At 41.2% G+C, this 21,207-nt stretch overlaps 1 protein-coding gene across 2 annotated transcripts in view; it reads right to left on the bottom strand.

The window, feature by feature from the left end:
• APCDD1 (APC down-regulated 1) overlaps positions 1 to 19,415 on the bottom strand; it is a 35,799-nt gene extending 16,384 nt beyond the window's left edge. Inside the window, exons 1-3 of one of the 2 annotated variants that reach the window (XM_039527861.1) lie at positions 18,933 to 19,415; positions 7,547 to 7,730; positions 3,729 to 4,260 (exon numbers count right to left, since the gene is read on the bottom strand). In XM_039527861.1, the coding sequence (XP_039383795.1) occupies positions 3,729 to 4,260; positions 7,547 to 7,730; positions 18,933 to 18,990 (774 nt within the window). In that variant the 5' untranslated portion in view covers positions 18,991 to 19,415. Of the gene's footprint in view, positions 1 to 3,728; positions 4,261 to 7,546; positions 7,731 to 8,013; positions 8,140 to 18,932 lie in introns of those variants that run through there. The other variant, XM_039527862.1, reaches the window with a different exon arrangement.
• Positions 19,416 to 21,207: the final 1,792 nt, after the last annotated feature.

The following is a 21,207-nucleotide window of genomic DNA, read 5'->3' as shown; positions in this document are numbered from 1 at the left end:
CTAAGATTGGGACCTCACTGGGCTAAGCACTGTACAGGCACATAGTGGGAGACAGTTCCTACCCTGAAAAGCTTTCAGTCCAAACAAACCAACAGTGGAGACACATGATGGAGGAGAAGCAGAACTGAAGTGATTTCGGTCCAGTGTCAGAACAGAGAATAAAGTGAGATCTCCTGACTCTATCCACTAAACTACACTGTTTTTGTTTTTTATTACCCAGTACTTGCATCTGTCTGCACTTTTGGGTACCTTGAGAATACTCTGAATTAGCTTGCCCCCGTGTAGTAATGTCGTTCTCGGTTGTCAATGATACTTATGTGAATGATGTTCCAATGCCATTAATTCAGCCTTAGGACTTGGACCAGGGGTGGGCAAACTACAGCCCGTGGGCTGGATCCGGCCCATCAGGGCTTTGGATCTGGCCCACGGGATTGCCTCCCCCCCGTGGCACTGCAGGCCCACTGCCACTTCCAGAAGCGGCTGGCACCATGTCCCTGTGGCCCCTGCGGGTGGGGGTGGGGCAGAGGGTTTTGTGTGCTGCCCTTGCCTTCAGGCACTGCGCCCCGCAGCTCCTATTGGCCGGGAATGGGGAACCGCGGCCAATGGGAGCTTCGGAGAAGGTATCCACAGGCAAGGGCAGTGTGCAGAGCCCTCTATCCCTCCCTCCTCCCCCAGGGACCACAGGGACATGGTGCCGGCTGCTTCCAGGATGGCACAGGGCCTGTTTTAGCCCTGCTGCATGCCACTGCCACCCCAGAGCCACTCCAGGCCCAAGCCTGCACCCCTCCTGCACCCCAACCCTCTGCCGCACCTTTCCTGTACCCCAACCCTCTGCCCTGAGCCCCCTTATACATCCTGCACCACTTCTGCACCCCAACTTCTTGCCCTGAGCCCCTTCCGGCACACTGCACTCCCTCACACCTACATTCATGGCCCTCCATGCGATTTCCCCACCCAGATGTGGCCTTTGGGCCAAAAAGTTTGCTCACCCCTGACTTGGACTCCGCCTAGATGCTGACAGATAAGCTTATGTTTGGATGCACTGAGCTCCCTGAATATTGATCTTTCAAGTTATTTTTTTTCTTCCACCAGTTCTGGTAAACATATAGGACCAAAATCGGACTGGAATCCATACAGTAGACTCTCACTGATTTCAATGGGAGTTGTGCACATGCCTCTGAAGGCAGAATTTGGCCCATCAAAGTATATAAATTTCTTATACAGGATGAGACAGATTGACTACCCCTTTCCTGCCACAAGCTGGTCCCTAGCCCAGATGAAAATTGTCAGATTCTACAAAAAAGGCTTATGTTTGTCCTGGTCTACAATATGTAGGCACGACCCACTCATAGCAAAATAGTGCATTTTGCATTGTGGTCTCTGAGACAAACCCTGGGAGTGACAATGATGGGGGTTACATTCTTCTAGCTAGTCTCAATATTGGGTGTGGTTTCTGGGCTCCTGGCAAGTTTCCAGTATGGCCTGAAATTAGTTACCCTGCTTTAAATATTTTGGGATATCTATAAAGTCTTCTAGCTTATCCATTATATTTCTTCAGCTTACATTTTATACAATGATATGTGGAACAGTGTATAAATATTGTTTTCAGCAAAACTTTACTAGACCCAGCTTGTGCTGATGATATGTTAATAGTCAGACTTCACATGGCACGAAGATGGATTTAAGGGACAGACTTGTTTTGCAAGATTTATTCTTTTTACCTACAGCATTGCATTTTACAGGTAAGCAGTCTAGCAATGCCATTGCAACAGAGGCCAGGCAGCTGAATGGTGACCAGAGATGACAGTAGAGCTTTCTGTATAGCCAGCTGAGCAGTAAAGCCAACCATTCTAACATTGAGCCTCTATTAAAGTTCTCTAAAATGAAGTGCAGACAATTTTACAATGTCATTTAACTGCAAATATCAGGATAACCAGGTTTGACGGGACTAGGGTGACCAGATGTCCCGATTTTATAGGGACAATCCAGATTTTTGGGTCTTTTTCTTAAATACACTCCTATTACTCCCCACCCCCATCCCGATTTTTCACAATTGCTGTCTGGTCACCCTAGATGGGACTGTCCCAGAGTCTTAGCTGGTTGTACTGAAATCCGAGTTTTGTCTCCATTCCAACTGTTCTGAAAAACACCTACAAAATTTGCTAGTATAGCTACAACATTCATCAGTGTACTTTTGTACTTAAGGATCCCTTTCAAAGAATAATTTTAAACAAAGACCCTCACTCCAAAATAAGTAAAGAGAAAACAAGTCTAAAATAGAATGTTATTTATTTTAGTTAAGCAAATGAAATAGAAAAATTAAAATTGTTCTGAACTCAGGTGTTTTGATTATGGGTGTGTGTATGTCTGCTCCGGCTAGAATCTGTCTATTTTGGGAAGATATAGGGTTTAAAAAGTAAATGAAAAGTTGTTCCAGGCCCACTTGAGGTTAGCTGATAAGACGACAATCTAGAGATGTCATACTGTTGGAATTCCAGTGAGGGAGAGGACAGAAGCAACTCTGGAGAGGTGGAAAGGTTATGTGAATGATTGAGAACCCAAACCCACTCTCCCCAAATTGCTCTCTTCCCTGGTTGTGTCTCCTTTCACACTCAGCATGTTGTGGTCCATTTTTGTAACAGTTATACTGAAAAGTTAAAAATTGTGACAACCCCTTAACTGGAAATGATCCAAAAACCAGTCTGTGTGTGGAAATTATTAACGGAAACTGAAGTCTCAGATGTGGTTCCAATCGTAGGGGCTGACTCTGTGGGAGCTCAGCATCCACCAGCCACAGCTGTTTGGCAGCACCCCGATTAGCTGATCAGGGCATCACCAAGCAGCTGATTAAAGGCTGGGGGAGAAGTTAGGGGAGGGCGGAGAGCAGCGAGCAGGGGACAGAGCAGGGACGAGGTGGAGCACCTACAGGGCAAAGAAGAAACTCAGCGCCTATGGTTCCAGTTGCTATATTTCTTTGAGATATGTCATCAGAAAAGATGTACATTTGCAGTGGGTCTGTCTGTACACCACTGCACACTACACTCTGATTTTTTTTTTTTAAACTCGCTATGGTTTGATCAGCTCACACTGAAGCGGAGGGCAGACTGAAAACGGAATCCTAAAGTGGAATTTATAGCCTCAGATTCAAAATGTCCCTGTTTTTCATTTCAAATAATGTATGCATCTGAGTCTAGATCCATGACCTGCACAGTCTACCAATTGCTTCCTCCTTCATGCTGGCCCTCTTATATACTTGCCCTCCAATTCCCTCTTTCTTGGCTGGTGGACTTCCATATGCTCACACAATTTTATCACCCTCTTCACTACTGCTGCCTTTTCACCACCTTCCACCCTCTGCTACTACCTCCTCCTCTCTGCCAATTTCTGCCTCGAACCTTGAATCTTCTCTCCTTTTTGATGCTTACTTTCAGTCTTTGTCCATCTCCCCATTCTGGTAATCTGTTGTAACACAGAGTGGCACTGTCTTCCTGCTCAAGCAGCCCATCTTCCTATTGACCCAAATTTATAATGTAATTTCATAATCCAGAAATGGGATACTACTCCCATGAATTATCACTTAAAATTGATTGAACTGCATTGTCCGTAACCCTGCAATCCATCTCTGACTCTAGAACAACAGTGGGATTTTAGATTATAATAAAACTTAGTTCAGAAAAGATCCTGAATTTCGTTTGCTTCTTTTGTCAAAAAAATAAAAGTGAATGTACCTTCGCATTTTGAAGAGGAGGCTGGTAACTAGAAGGCCGATAGTACATCCTCTGAGTAGCATCAGTGTGGATGTCTCCGAGAAATAGCTCCTCCACTAGGTGATCTAAATTATGATGTAGATACTGCTTCTCTACTCGGATCAGTTGAAGTTCATGCATGGCAAAATTAAGAGCTCTGGTGCATTCACAGCCATTCTCTTCCCTCCACAAATTGTAGCTCACATCCTGCTCCCAGGGATTGTTGTCTGGTACAAATCCAGGACATGTACGGTTCACCAACTCACTTAGTTTTTCGGCTACTGCTTCACTGTGGCAGATGATCTGAATGTTATGTAACTGGTAATCGGCTTCAGTTCCCCCTCGGATGATCCAGGATGCTTGACGAAGACGAATTTTACCACGGATAACTAAGGTGTAGGTAGGGTTTGTGCAGCGATTACCACCGTAATAAAACTGGTAGGCCTTGAATGTGTTGTTGTTGTAGAATCTATAGGATCTTGTGATAAACTCTGGGCCTGATCTAACTTCACAGCTGTAGAGGATTGAAAATGATATAAAACAAAACTTAGAGAGAGATACTACACTATCATGCTACAATTAATAAGATGGTCAAATTCTTATAGTTTGCACTAGTATTAGTACTGCATTAGTACTGTAGAAACGTTTTAAATGCATTATCTTTTTATACCATACAACTACCTGCGGTACCTACATAGCCACCATGACTGTAGTATCTGAGCTCCTCACAGTCTTTAATGTATTTATCCTCACAATGCCCCCATAAGTAGGACCCTACCAAATTCACAGCCATGAAAAACGTGTCATGGACCATGAAATCTGGTCTTCCCCTGTGACATCTGGTCTTTTGTGTGCTTTTACCCTATACTATACAGATTTCATGGGGAAGACCAGAATTTCTCACACTGGGGGTCCTGACCCAAAAGGGAGGGGTGTGTGTGTGTGTGGGGGTGGTGGTGGTGGGGGGGTGTTTCACAAGGTTATTTTATAGGGGTTGCAGTATTGCCACCCTTATTTCTGTGCTGCCTTCAGAGCTCGGTGGCCAGGGAGTGGCAGCTGTTGACCAGATGCCCAGCTCTGAAGGAAGTGCCCCCCCCCTCCAATACCATACCATGCCACCCTTATTTCTGCGCTGCTGCCTTAAGAGTTGGGTGCCCAGAGAGTATCAGCTGTTGAATGATGGCCCAACTCTGCAGGCAGCAGCGCAGAAGTAAGGGAGGCAATACTATACCATATATACTATACTGGTGGTGGCTCTGCCTTTAGAGCTGGGCTCCCAGCCAGTTGCTGCTGCTCTCCAGCTCTGAAGGCAGCGTTGCTATCAGCAGCAGCGCAGAAGTAAGTGTAGCAGTACTGCAACACCCCCTACAATAACCTTGCGATCCCAACCCCCCCAAACTCCTTTCTGGGTTAGGACCCCTACAATTACAACAGCATGAAACTGCAGATTTAAATAACTGAAATAATGAAATTTATGATTTTAAAAATCCTATGACCATGAAATTGATCAAAATGGACTGTGAATTTGGTAGGGCCCTACCCATGAGGTAAGGAAGGACTATCACCTTCATTTTACAGCTGGAGACCTCAAGCACAGAGGCAATTACATGCATTGCCCAAAGTAACAAAGAAAGTCTGACTGAGGAGGGAACTGAACTTGGGTTTTCCGAAGTCCCAGTTTCCTACATTAATCTCTGGGCAGCCCTTCCTCTTCCTCCTCTTTTATCACTTGCACAATTAGAATAATAAGTTCTTATGTTCTTTCTCTAGCTAACACTGCTTTAAATTGGAAGGGAAAAAAAGTGTAGTTGCTCCTAGGAAAAATTTACCCCAATCTGTCATTTTATCAACTATATTTTCTTTCTAGGGTTACATGATTTTTAAATCTGAAGCTTAATTTTGACCATACTGGTTTGAAGGTTTAATCTTTTTCATAACACTCTTGAGACAAAATCTAAAATATGAACAGCAGTTCTTCCTCATAGGAAGTGGCTGCAAAATAAATATTTCCTTTTTAAAAAAAAAATAGTGAATTTAGAGAAAGGACAAGAGCACTGAAATATGAAGCACCTTAACTGACCACAGAACAGGTACAGTATTGGTAGCACCCGTGCAAACGTCCTAAACACTTAATGTAAATTTTACACACACACACTTTCTGGCCACCTGAATGCATGACCTAGAGGTGAGAGAGGCTAGGTTGTTAACCTTGGGGAAGATTTTCAAAAGGTACAAAGGGGGCTAGGTTCCCAGCTCACATTGAAAGTCAAACTCTCCTTTGTGCCTTTGAAAAAAATCTCTCCCTTGAGTGTCATCCAGGCTGCTTAAAATAAATACTTTTCAAAACTAGTAAATTTGATAAGAATTATAAGCTCAGAAGGTTATACTTTTCAGGTCAATTTTCAATTTTTCATTTAGTGTGTTGAGAACTTATTCTTTACACAGACGTATTGCTATGATCATATAGAGAAAAAACTACATTAGAAGAATGTTGTTTAGGTTTCAAAGTCAAGCAGATGAAAATTAGTAAGTACCAGAATTTAGGTTGCCCATGCAAACCTTGATTTGTCACCCTTGTGCGTACATGTTATGATACAGGCTTCTGTTACATGATCACATACAAGACCCCTGAAAAGTGCTAGGTAACCTAAATAGAGGTGTTTCTCCTCTTATAAGATAATAGTTTTAGGCTTACAGAGCCTAGTCTAAAGTCTACTGAAATAAATGGAAAAAATCCCATTGCCTTTAATGGGCTTTGGATGAGGACCTCACTTTTTTGGTGTATATCTATACATGTGTGTGGAAATGTATTCTTTGATCAGTCATTTAAGTGGTTCCACTCTACTAATAAGAAAGTGTAGGCAAAAAACTATTAAGGAACTCTTGCTACACATTTCACAGGAGAGCATTAAATCCCATCCAAAAAAGGGTTTCATTAACAAAATAATTTACTGACTTATTAGACTAAAGGTCACATAAAACTTTTCCATTAAGAAAATGTATTAGCTACTGTGAACTTGCTGTAGCTTTGGGTTTGTTATAAAACAGTGAATATAAGGTACAGTAACTGAAAAAGTAACAATAGTAATAGAAGCAAAGTTTGCAGCTTGTCTGTTTGAACCCTTTGTGGCTTATCTGCTTAGGATAGTCAGAAAAGATTCTATCTTTATCCTGCAATTTCTCCACATGCAGAACTCCCACTGAAATCTATAGGAATTTTCAGGAATAATTACAGTCCAAATCCAGCAGTCCTTACTCAGGAACCATTTTCATTGAGTTCTGTTGTAGCTTTGTCTAAGTAAGGATTACAGGATCGGGCCCCATAAACATCTTAAAACCCCCAAAACAACTTAAGAAAATCATTTAAAATAGGTTGATGAATATTACAGCTGAGACACTGGAAATGAAATCTTACTCTGAATGTCATCATGATGTACAGATAAGCACTTGGACATGCTTGGGCTGATGAAAGTAAATTTCTTAATTTAATTTGCTAAATGAAATTTGTTCATGCAAAAGCTCTTAAAAACCAAGGATCCATTCATTAGAAGTGCAATATTCATAAGCAGGTTTTAACAATATTTTGTTCTTTCTAAATCAAAGTAAGTTTTAAAAATATTGCATTCCTTACTGTTTAAAATGCAGACTGCAAAGTGGTGTATAACAAGGTAGCTTTACAGCAAGCTATTCTGTTGTACAACTAAAATATCTGTCATTCTAAGTATCTATGAAAAATGCTTTTACATTTGTAGATAATTTTCCCTCCAGGTCACTCAAGCATCTTTTTTTGTTATCCTTACCCAGTAGAGACCCAATGCCCTTCAATGGTGGGAGGCATTTGCACAGTGATTCGGGCTCCATTGTGAAGATGTTTCAGCATATGATGACACTGTGATTCCTTAAAAGCCCTCCATGCACTCTTCTCTAAAGATCGAGGGTGGGATCTGCTGTCTGGATGAAGAAGGGCAGAACCCTCTCCCAGCCCTGGGAAATAAAAGTGTAAGTTAACCAGGGGATTCTGGCAAGGATGACTGATACTCAATCTGCTTTACTGTTTATCTAGCAGTGCTAACACATCACTCACTTGGCAATATTATGTGCTTAGGGAAAGAATTGATTATATTACTTGTTCCATGTGAAGGAAAAAAAATTCTTCTTCTATTGGGAAATGTCCCTTTCTGCCAACAAATTACAAATCTTCTGACTAGATTTCACAAATGTTGTAAAATGAGAACAGGATCAGAACCAAAACTCTGAATTTAAATACCTCTGAAGTGTGGATCTGGATTTGAACTTCACAACTGGTTCTTAAGTCTGTCAGTAAGAGGACAACCCCAAAACCTGGACCCAAGCATCTCTGTAACTGTGGGAAAGCTGGATCCAGATCCGGATGTGATCTTTGTGGCTTGGGCCCACCTCTAATTTGAATGCTTCTATAATAAACTTGCAAATAAAGGCCACCTTTTAAAGTCAAAGGAAAACAGATAGTCAAAGCACAGCCTCTGTACACAGGAAGCCTCTGTGATGATTGAGGTGGTCAATTAAAGGCGGATTCTGCTATTTTTATTTTCAGGGAAAAAGGAATTTCAAAAGCTAATTTTATCTCTAGCGCTCAGTAATTTTGGTTTCTAGTAATGCATACATAGGAAACTCACCAGCAATCTTGCTACACAAAATTAATCAAACAAAATGAGTATGTAGTGTAAGAAAGAATGCTTCTTGCACTCCTTTGGGCTGCATGCTATATAAGGTGTAGGAAAATATGGATCAAGAGTAAAGCACATTAGGATTAACAAGTGAACAAATACGAATCTTAGACTACTGATTAGAAGACAGCCACTGTTTTATTAAAATAACTACCCATTACCGGTTTAACAGCTATGCAGATGAACCACAGTTGAAAACAACTGTGTGAAGATAGGAAATATGTAATTAATAATTCAGCAGCACTTGCAATTTGTCTATTGAATTTATAATAAATTCGGCATTGCTCAGCATTGGGTTGTTAGCATTTTATACCTTAACTTTCCCATACTGGGTCAAAACACAGTCATCTATTGGTTCTGCATATGGACAAGTTACAAATCTCACTGCTCCAATCATCTCATCTAATGAGCACAGGCACAGGAACACAATGGAAGCTCCAGAGAGCGAGGAATAGATGTGGAAAACACACACATACAATAATATAACAGTGTAGTATAAATGTAGTCACACTACTAGGATGTTTTGTTGCCTCTAAATTATGTAGTGGGAATAAAAGCCACCTACTGGACCCTTATCTTGCCCACTTAGATGTATCTTGTCATGTGTGTATTATGGGGTGAGGCAGTGCAATATTTAAATGAGCACAGCCTCCCACATCCTGAATAAGTGTTTCAGTGCCTGCACCTTTCTGCATCTTTGTACATGTTATTGTACATAAGTACCCAGATGTGGGATCATACTTCCCTCTTTATATCACCTTAAGATCAGATACACCATTTGTCAGACATTGTTCCCTTTTGGCTCTCCATCCCAGCCTTTGACACATCAGTAAATGGCCTGGTAAACAACCATGCCACTACCTTTACACATCTGTCCTTCCTGGATATAATGCAAGTGTTTGTTCCCATTCCTGGATGCTGTCAGAGGCTTGAAAGAAGAGTATGGACATGGGTAGGATACAAGACCCCCCTTTGAGCACCATTTATCCCCTTGTATGCTTTTCTAAAAAATGGGGAAGTTTTGTAGCAGTATGTTTTCCTTCTCCTCCACCTTCTGCAGTGAGAATCTCCAGACTGTTAAGGATACTCTGAAGGTAATGACACATTCTAAATAAACAAGAAAAAAATCAGCTTGGTGCATTTTCATTAAGGAAAAAGGGATCCATGATTCAAATTGCATAAAGAGCAAATGTGCTGATGAAATACATTTATTTATTCAGCTTTGACATTGTCCTTGGTGCTGTACAGCACATAAAAAATCTGTTTAGATGTTGCTGCTAGATCACAGCAACATGGCCTAGTATTTAAAGGCTTAATGAAAGGAGTGGATTTTCATGAGAGATTTAAAAGAAGAGAGTTGCAGCATGGCACACTGGGATAGGCAAGTAATTATTCACTTTGAATTATTCCTAATTTAAAAGGGAAAAAAAAAAAACACATGACTACTGGATTTTAGGATTACTTTTGTGTATTAAGGTATGTTGCAGTACAACATGTAAAATAGTCTTTTAAAACCCTTTTTAGGCAAAGCACTTAAGGATGTGTTCAGCTTTAAGCAGGGAGTAGTCCCGTTAACTTCATAGAATTCCTTTGGTTTATATAAAATGGAAAGATGTTGGCAGCCTCATGGTTAACTGTGTTTTTGTGAAATGGAAAAATGTGGAAGTTAATTTAAAAGACCACTTTTAAATAACATTGGAGACCAAACATAATTGCTGTATACTTAGAGCTTTGGCTTTCATTGAAAGGGATCCAAATGTACTACTTTCCACAAGAGAGGCAAATAAGGGGTTTTCACAATCTATACACATGTCTGTGGCAAGATAGCTAAGGAAATGATAAACAATGAAAGGGGCAAGTAAGTAATTTAGACTCAAGATTTGACTTACCTTAAACTTATTATAAAATTAGGAAATATCTTCTGGATCTGATATGTCTCTTTTTAAAAAAAAACCAAAACACAAAATTACCTATCTATTCCTGAGATATTTGAAAGATTTCAAACAAAATCCACACTTTAAATATGACCCACAAAAATAGTGCCATAAAAACTTCTTTTGGCTTTGTAGTTTCAGTTATTTAATGAACACTATTCGAAAGCTGGCATCACTCATCACGCTGGTGCTTAAACAAGCTAGTACGTCAAAAAGTAAAATAAGAAAGCCATAATAATTGCAGCTCCATGAGAAATACAAAAGAAAAAATAACCAGTGTTTTCTAGATGAAGAAAGGAAAACAAGAATAGGGATAGAAGTTATTTTCAAGTTCTTAAGCAATCAATTGAGAGTAAAATAAGAATTTTTAAAGTATTAAGCTGTTGGCAGTGTATTCAGTTGGATAACAGTATTAGGTCCAAAGGCTGGTAAGAAAAAGTATTCTATCAGCAATTTTGCAGAAAGTCTTCAATTATTACAGATTCAATTTCAGTTTTCAGTGAATTCATGTTAATATAAGATATATTTGCAACAAAAATAGGGAAGTGGTAGATGTGATGTATCTTGACTTTAGTAAGGGTTTTGACACGGTCTCACATGTCCATCTCAAACAAATTAAGGAAACAGAACTTAGGTGGAGCTACTATAAAGTGAGTGCATAACTGGTTGGAAAACTGTTCCCAGAAAGCAGTAATCAGTGGTTCACAGTCAAGCTGGAAGGGGATATCAAGTGGGGTCCTGCAAGGATCAGTTCTGGATTCGGTTCTGTTCAATATCTTTATCAATGATTTAGATAATGGCATAGAGAGTACATTTATAAAGTTTGCAGATTATACCAAGCTGGGAGGGGCTGCAAGTGCTTTGGAGGATAGGATTAAAATTCAAAATGATCTGGACAAACTGGAGAAATGGTCTGCAGTAAATAGGATGAAATTCAATAAGGACAAATGCAAAGTACTCCACTTAGGAAGGAACAATCAGTTGCACACATACAAAATTGGAAATGAGTGCCTAGGAAGGAGTACTGCAGGAAGGGATCTGGGGGTCATAGTGGATCACAAGCTAAATAGGAGTCAAAAGTGTAATACCGTCACAGAAAAAGCAAACATTCTAGGATGTATTAGCATGATTGTTGTAAGCAAGACACAAGTAGTAATTCTTCTGATCTACTCAGCGCTGGTTAGGCCTCAACTGGAGTGTTGTGTCCAGTTCTGGGTGCCACATTTCAGGAAAGATGTGGACAAACTGGAGAAAGTCCAGAGAAAAGCAACAAAAATGACTCAAGGTCTAGAAAACATGACCTATGAGAGAAGATTGAAAAAAAACTGGGTTTGTTTTGTCTGGAGAAGACAAGATTGAGAGGGGACATGTAATGGTTTTCAAGTATAGAAAAGGTTGTTACAAGAAGGAGGGAGAAAAATTATTCTCCTTAACCTCCAAAGACAGGACAAGCTGCAATTTAAGCCCATTGCTTCAAGGACGGTTTAGGTTTGACATTACGAAAAACTTTCTGTCAGGATGGTTAAGCACTGGAATAAATTGCCTAAGGAGGTTGTGGAATGGAGGTTTTTATCATTGAGATTTTTAAGAGCAGGTTAGAGAAACACCTGTCAGGGATGGTCTAGATAACACTTAGTCCAGCCAGGAGCACAGGAGACTGGACTAGATGACCTCTTGAGTCCCTTCAAGTCCTAGGATTCTATAACTAGAATTTAGCTCAAACTCAAAGGTTCTAGAGCTGAATTAATAGATTAAATTCTGCTCTGTTACACCAAAATCAGTTAAATAGCTATGGATTTAAACCAGTGTAACTGACAGCAACGTTTGGACCAATATCTCTATAATGAGCTCTATCAAAACTTTGGCTTCAAATACTTGGAGTTTCAAAATTGAGACCCAGAATTTCTCAAGTTCTGCATGTTCAGATTTCAAATGTGGCCAATTAGAGAGTTAAACCGGAACAGCAAACAAGACTCAAACCTAAATCTGGATTAGCATGTCTGATAACTGGGAAGTTCCTAATTTACATCAATTGAGACACATAGGGCTAAACTGTTTCTTCATTCACACCAGTGTAAATCCAGTGTAGCTTCCTTTTATAGCCCATTCTCACACAAACAACCTCATGTGGAAACCCAAGTGCTATTAGGGTGACCAGACAGCAAATATGAAAAATCGGGATGGAGGTGGGGGGTAATAGGAGCCTATATAAGAAAAAGACCCAAAAATCAGGACTGTCCCTATAAAATCAGGACATCTGGTCACCCTAAGTGCTATTATCTGTGAGCATTACACCCTTGGGGGGAAAAATCACTTAATACTAGTATTTTATTTCTGCAAACTATTTTCAAGTTGGAACTTGTCTAAAAATCTTTCAAACAGATGAAAAATAATTGACTAGATTAAGTATTTAGCTTTACTTATCTAGTCAATTGCCCTGCACAATATACATTAGAGTACAGCTATCTCTTGATGTGGGAAAGTGCTAGATAACCTCTATGACAGCTTTTTAATTGCAGTGCAAACTTGTGTAATTACAATGGAGACTATAACATCCCATTGCCAAACAAATGTGTCTGTGTTTACTTACCATGTTTTCCTCCACTATTATTTCTTTATACTTCAAAGGGCCCTTACAGGATTGGGACATAAATTAGACATACCATAACAAGGGATTACAAACAAAGGATTGGGGGCAGAGAAGGTTGAAGTTTACAACTGTAAAAGATAACAAGATTTGCTTTTGTTTCATATTACTTTTCTTGTGTGTGTACGTAGTTTTTAGATATACGTCTGCAAACAGACCTGTAGTTTAAAGGACGGAAATGCCCAGTTTATAATGTTGAAGTTACTGAACAGAGATACAAGACAAGGATTTTAAGATGTAACAATTAGAAACTCTGTCAAGGCTGACTGGCCCAGAATTAGATCTTCTGTTATTTTATAGCACAAATCCTGATGTCCTTACTCAATGCCCAGTACTGAAATAGTCTGAGAATCTCTTGGGGGAGACTGAATGACTTCAAAACCTAGTGAAATCAGTTCACTCAGCGCCTGGGAGAGTTAGGCCTTCAGTGCTTACTCTTCCAAAACACCTGTTTCAGTCAACAATTGAATAGTGACAGCAAGAACTTGAGGCCCCTATAACTTTTCACACAGGTAATCTACTGAAATTCTTTGACTTTAATTTTTAAGTAGATGTGTTTGTGCTCTCTTCTTTAAAACAGAATCAGTATCCTCAGATCTGTATTCCTCATGAGCCACTTCACAACAAGTTGGTATGCATTGTGGAGGAATGAATGGATTTGGTAAGGAGAAAAGTTTACAGCTTTTTAGGGTTATGCTTTCAAGGTGTTATAAAATACTGTATAAAAATTAAATATCATGATAAATTCCTTGATAGTGCCTTTTAATGTCACTTATTAAGCACCATTTACCAAAAGGGTCATAGGTGCTGTACATTTAAAAAATAAAATAAAATAAAAATAGCAATCAAACCTGAGTCCAATGGCTCAAGTATAAATTCCCACCAGTGTATGAGAGAGGAGGAGAATTGTGGGTTAAAATCGTTTCCACATTCTGCTGTTTCATATAACGTGTTTTAAGCTGTTTTATAAAACAAGCTCTGTAATGTTGAATTAAATTTTGTATTAGAATGGACCACCATCACTGAATGAAGAAAAAAGCGGTGGCATCTCAAGTGTGTATTTCTGTAAACTATTAAGGGTTTGAGTCTGCCTCCACTACAGTCAATGGGAGCTTAGCTGTTGACTTCCAGGAGGGAAAATTGGACCCTAAATGCAACACAATACATAAAGTAGAGTTACTTTGCCCTTTTTCAAGCAAACATATGTTCTATACCACAGACATCTACACACATCTATTCTATACCATAGGTGCTGGAACTAGGGGTGCTGCCACACCCCTAGATTGAAGCAGGTGCCTTTATATACAGTAACTCCTCACTTAACGTTGTAGTTATGTTCCTGAAAAATGCGACTTTAAGCGAAATGATGCTAAGCAAATCCAATTCCCCATAAGATTTAATGTAAATGAGGGGGTTAGGTTCCAGGGAAATTTTTTCACTAGACAAAAGACACACACATATATACTATATATACACACACACAAGTATAAGTTTTAAACAAACAATTTAATACTGGTACACCGTGATGATGACTGTGAAGCTTGGTTGAGGTGGAGGTGTCAGAGGGTGGGATATTTTCCAGGGAATGCCTTACTGCTAAATGATGAACTAGCAATTGGCTGAGCCCTGAAGGGTTAACTCATTAATGTAGCCTCACTCTACAAGGCAGCAGGCATGGAGGGAGGGGAGAGAGCACAGTAGACAGAGACAGAGACACACACCTGTGTGTGTGTGAGAGAGAGAGATGCACATTTCTCCTTTAAGTAGCTGACCCCAGTCTTAATTACACTGCCTTGTTAATTAGATCAGCCTGCTGAGACCAGAACCCTGTCGTGTGTCCCCCCTGCTCTATGGAAATGGGGTAAGCGGGGTGTGGGGGAGGGGACACCCTGACATTAGCCCCCCACTTCTCCCCTCCCCACATACAGCAAGCAGGAGTCTGGGAGCAGCTCCAAGGCAGAGGGCAGGAGCAGCACATGGCAGTGGGGGGAGGGACAGCTGAATGCCAGCACTTGCTAGCCTGCTGGGCAGCTGCAGCACAGGGAACTTAGGGGAGCGGGGAGCTGCCAGTCCACCCTGATTCCAAGCCCCCCCACCAGCTAGTTCCAACAGGCTGCTCTTCCTGCAAGCAGTGGACAAAGCAGGCAGCTGCCAAACGACATTAGAAGGGAGCATTGCACAACTTTAAATGAGCATGTTCCCTAATTGGTCAGCAATGTAACAACATTAACTGGGACGACTAAGTGAGGAGTTACTGCACAAGGTTTACAGTTCGGTTAAATGGCTCTCAGCACCCTCACTATAAAAACTGTTCCAGCACCACTGTTCTATATTACATAAAAATTAGGGAAAAAAACTCAGGGAAAACTACCATTAAACTTATTGGAGTTTGAGTAAATACTGCAGGACAGGATCCTATACCAAAGTAATCATGCAATCTATGTACAGGAAGCACACACTACAAATGTAACTACAAAAGTTGCATTAATAACAAAGTATTAATCTTGTCTTGAATACCTGAAAATTTTTTCTCCATCATTTTCATTGATTTTATTTTTCAGTTTACAGACAACACAATATCATTCTATTTCAAAATAGTCTATGTATATATACATAGCACAAAATCCAGCTCTGTTGCACCAGTGTAAAGTTATCATAAATCCACTGAAAGTCAGAGTTACTTCGGATTTACATTTTGTTTTAACTGAAAGTGGAATTCAGCCCATGCTGCTTATTTTTCATCTCTCTTTCTTCGTCTACTTCCATGCTTGATATAGTAAGCACTGAACAGAGGGAACTCCCTTTCTGACTTGTCCTCTCCTAAATCCTAACTGAATTCAATTATTTTACTAAGGGGAACATACACCTCACAGCTCAAACTCATGCCTTGCCCATCTCTATGTGTATAGGACATATTTTTTTGCCTCATTCATTAAAATACAATGAAGGTTATAAGAAAGGAAATAAAACACTTCTATCCAACCAATTTCAGTGACACTATTGGAGCACTGAAATTATGTATGAATTTATTTAGTTTTGCATAAACAATGAATTCTGCCTTGAAAAGTCTAACAGTCCTGACTGAATAAACTTATTAAAACTGAATATTTTAGTGGAGGATGTTATCGTATAAGGAACCAATTATTTTATTTAAAGTTTTAAATACATTACTATAACAATCACATATTCAGCAACACTCTATGGTAATTTCCTCACATTTGTAACATAAATTAGTCATTTGCAAAACGAATTAGCTATTTTGTTTTGAATCCACTTTACTATAGCTCTGATTAATCAGGTTTTCTGGAGCTGAATGTTTGCAGCATTTGACATCTGAAACTTTTGTGGCTTTTCATATAAAAGCAAAGAAATACTAATAATGGACAACTTCCAGCTGCAAACCTCTTTTGACATTCTACAGGTTCCATTTTGACTAATGAGTACAATTTTTTCATAATGTTAACTCAACAATATTAGGAGTTATGTTGCAATGAAAATATGAGCTTGAGTCTTATACTGCATTTACATAGTTTTACTTCCATTAAATTAACAAACAGCACTTTGAATTAAAAGGGGAAAATTCTCTCTCTCTCATTTCCAAGCACAATCCAGTTGACTGGGAGATAGCCATGTGATCTAAAAGACCTTTGGAAAAAGCCCCAGGGCAGTGCAATACATTTATAATGTTTAGAGATTATAATCAAACCTAGAATGGGCAAAACCTAGATTAGGCTGAACTACATCTTTGGGCATTGTATCCCACTGTTCCTATCTCAGCCCAAGGGGGCAATAGTTTTCCACAATAAATCTTTGCTTCAGTCCCTATGTTACTGATATGTATATGTTCAAACAAGTTTTCAAGTTATTTCTTTCTAAACAGTATTTGATAGGTATATTTTGTTCTCTGATACATAACTGCGGATGGAAAAAAATAGATGATTTTCCCGTTTCATTTTCTTTTGGCAGCTGCTGTTTTTATCTGGTCATTGGCCTGATTGGTTTCCCATTTGATGGAAAAAAAATATGATTTTCCTGTTTCGTCTTCTTTTGGCAGCTGTTATTTTGATCTGATCATTGGCCTTGATTTGTTTCTCTTTTCAGCCAAAGTTTAAAACTGCTCTGTAATTCCAAGCAGATGAGGCTGGCAGTCAACCCTATAATTATAAACTTCTCTCTTTACTCTCTAACTTCAAACCTTCCATTTTGACTTTTAGATTCACAGATCACAGAGTTTTAAAGGTACACCTTGGCGTCCAGGCAGGTCTGGCTCAACTAGACTTGTTTACATAGTCTATATATGTTTTGGAGGAGAGGTGAGCAAATGCGCTCTCTATAAAAACAAAACACACATTTATTGAGCACCATCTGTCTGTTTAGCTTAAAACTGTACAAACATAAAGAAAGACAATACCCACTCCAAAACAGACAATTTTAAGAAGCGCTTTAAAGTTCTGACTCCGGTCCCCTATTCTAAGGCTGGATCCTGTGGAGTGCCCAGTTTTAGTATACTTGAAAGAGGCACCTCCTTTTAAAAGTAGATTTTAGGACTTGAGGAAGTTTATTGAAGAAGGCTGGATGCTGCAGAATACAGTACTTCAGCATTTTGAGGACCGTACATAATACTGATGTAACTGAATAGGCTGAGACACTCTGAGAAGAATATCTCACCAAAATTTTCAAACATGGGTGCATAAAGGGAAGCCTGTAAATATGTATTTAGCCACCTAATTAAATAGCCTAATTTTCACTGGTGCTGAGCACCCTCAAATACCTTTTAAGAAAGTTGAAACTGTGGTGCTCAGCACTTTTGAAAATTGGATGCCTAAATGTGGCTTTAGGCACCCAGCTTTGACCATTTAAGTGGTCCATCTTAAAATTAACTTATCATTTAAAATTAACCCTACTCCCACCACAATGCTGTTTCCGAAGATGTACACTCCAGTGATATGTTTAGGCGGGGTCAATGCAGAAGTTTGCATATTTTAAAGTAACAGGTCTAAAGAGCCTTAGTGTTCTAAATCAAATTCTTAGGTGCACTAAACCCAGTACTAACATTCTGTTATCCAAGCTTTCTCAATAAACTACTCCCAAGTCCAAAGAGCAGCTCTTAGGAAAAGAGCTGCAGGTGAAATCCTGGCCCTATTGAACTCCATAGCAAAGCTCTAGTTGAATTCATTAGGGGTAGGATTTTACTCAGAGCCTCTTAAAGCAGCATTGGATTGAGCCCCCAGATGGGATGCAGTGCCAGAGCTGGTACAGACGTATATTTTAAATTACAAGAACTTCATAGGCAACTGGTGGGGCACCTTCCATGTCATCCTGTTTGTAGAAGTTTGACAAAATTTTTTATTAAGAAAGATTCTTAGCAATGAGGGTTTAAACAAAGTAAATGAAATCATTGTATGCTTTGACTTTATATATCAATGTACTTCCTCTCTAACAAACAAGAAAAAACTTAATCATGTGGCCCAACTATCCACTTCCAAGAAAGGCAGGCATAAACATGCATGACACTTTTCCCCATATGAGCCTAGCTCGGTCCTTCAGAACCTCCTACAATTTTTGGCCACATCAAGAGTCACCCAACAGGCTCTGGAACGCTCTTGAGACCGACCACAATTTAGGTTTGGGTTTTTTTAAAAAACCTCTCTCAGGACATAGTTTGGAAATCCTACAGGGGGTGGGGGAGGGAGAGAGCTCTTCTGAGAGTTGATCTTGGAAACGAATCACACAACTCCCCTCCCTGGAAAACGCCACCGTATTAAACTCCTGTATTGACGCCAGCAGCACAATGCTGCACCGCCCCCCATTGCAGCCATCCTGGGAGAAGGCAACGGAGCCTTTAGTAGTCTTGTAACAGCCATTAACCCCCAGGGGGAATCGCCCCTCGGGCACTCACCATGCAGGAGCAGGGCTGGGAACAGGTATCTAACCAGGTTGCAACAGGGAAGGGACATTTCCAGCTCTCCACCGCCTCCTCCTCCTCTCGCCTTCCTCGTCTTCTCGGGCGCCCCCCAGTTCCCAGGAATCCGGCCCCGGGGGCTGGTGGGTGGCAGGCGAATGGTCCCTTCAGCGCGGACCTGGCAGGCAGGCAGGCGAGGCTCGGGAGGAGGCGAGCCGGGGGCGCCGCAGGCAGGGGCACTAGCCCAGGCAGAAGGTGCCGCCGGATCCTCCAGCCCGGGGAGCGCTCCCGCCTCTCCGCCAAGCCCCCGCCCGCGCTCACGGGGGGCCGGTGGGTCCCATCGCTGCTCCCGCCTGCTGCTCCCTGCCGGGGAGGTGCGGCGCGCTCCGGCTGTCACGCCTGGGGGAGCCTCCCTGCCCGGCGTCCGCTGGCTCCCGTGCGCCCCGCTCCGTCCCCGGCAGCTCGTCTGCTCGCTCGGCAGCAGCAGCCGCGGCGGCTCCTCTTCATATCGCCCTTCCCGTGGCGGGGCGGGGCCAGGCCGCGGGGACCCCGCGCTGCCGGAAACCAGACACCCGGGCACGAGAGGAGATCAGAGGGCGCGAGGCCGCCCCCTCACCCCACCCGCTCTGGGGGGGGGGCACCTCGCCAGTCTGCCCCCCAGCCCCTTCCCGTGCAGCGATCCGCGTGTGCCCCTCCTGCCTCCCAGCCCCCTCTCACCGCCGTCCGGATCCTGGCAAGGGGGGCACACAGCTCCCTTCAGGAACTAGGGGGGCAGTGGCAGAGGAGCGGGAGTGAGGCTCAGCTGGGGTCCCCCTGCCCCTGGCATTCCAGGCCTGGAACCACCCTTAGGTGCTGGAACCAGGGATGCTCAGGGTGCTGCCACACCCCCTGGCTTGAAGTGGTTCCATCATATACAGCATTCACAGTTTGGTTCAATGGCTCTCAGCACCCCCACTATACAAATTGTTCCTGCACCCCTAGAACCACTGTGGGAAATAGTAGGGGAAATTATTCACCAGTTACAAATAACATTGTATTTGTAAATAATGTGTCGGGCAAATGGGATCTAACCATCTGTAAAGTTGGAAAAACAACTGGGAATAGTTATTCATCAGTTGGCTGGGAAAATCAAAATCGGCCAAACTATTGGCAAATACCGTTCGACCAGCTGTACTGGAAAGGAATTAATCTTGCCAGCGGTGTTTCACTTTACTCTATATAAATAACATTTTCAGACAGGTATAAAAATACAGATGGGCCTGAACTGCAAGGGTGTCTAAGTCATACATTGATTAAAATAAAAAAACAAAGTATATACTTTTGCCTGAAAGGCCTTAGGCAACATACATGTGAGGGAATTGTTAGAAATCCCAGTGTAAATTAGGCATGTTTTAACTAAAGAAACTTCTAAGCTCCCTTCTTTGGAGTTCCATTCTGCTGCTTGCATTCCTCCATGTCTGTTGTTGATTAGTTTTGCTTTGAGTCTAGCTTTAGGCCCCAGTCATGCAAACACTTATGCATGAGCTTAACTTTATGCATGTGAAATCAGTGGAACTACTCAGGGGCCTAAGGCTAACATGCATGTTTTCAGGATCCAGGACCTTATTTTGTAATAGCCACCGGCCAGAAACTTCCTCTTTTCATTTTTCCTTGTGTTCAGTTCCTGCACCTCATTGCCAGAAATGTGTGACAAATTGGAGAGAGTTCTGGGGAGAGCAACATAACTAGTTAGAGTTCTGTATAGATGAACTAAGTAACAATTAGCACTTTCATAGTACTTGATATATTCAAAGGGATGTACAGACATTAATTAGGTAATCCTTCAAAGACCCTCGTGAGATATGTATAAGTATTAATATGCCCATTTCTACCATGCAGGGTGAGGAACTGAGGCAGACCCTAACAGAGAGTCAAGATTAGAACTCATGAGTTTCTGATTCTCAACCCTTGCTCATTCCTTTACACAAGTGTTTCCCAAACTGTGGACCGTGGTTTGCAGAGCACTTACTGGAGATATGTACTGATCAGATGGTGTTGGCTGTCCTCCATATTGCTTGCTAAGTGAGATAAAATGAAGAGCAACACTTGTTTGTTTTTAAAACAGGCGAACATGCTTCTCACATTAAAGACAGTTAAAAATATACAAATATGTACCCAGTGTAACTTTTCCACATTCAATTAATTGTTGTAGAAGCCACAAAGGGATGCTTCACGATCCTGTATGGGAAAAGAGATAATTTTTGGCACGATATCTCATTTATGATGCAGTACA

This window comes from Mauremys reevesii, linkage group 2 (assembly GCF_016161935.1).
Source record: "Mauremys reevesii isolate NIE-2019 linkage group 2, ASM1616193v1, whole genome shotgun sequence".
NCBI lineage: Eukaryota > Metazoa > Chordata > Testudines > Geoemydidae > Mauremys > Mauremys reevesii.
Note: the sequence above shows the minus strand (reverse complement) of the source record. Positions and strands in the feature narration are given on the sequence as shown.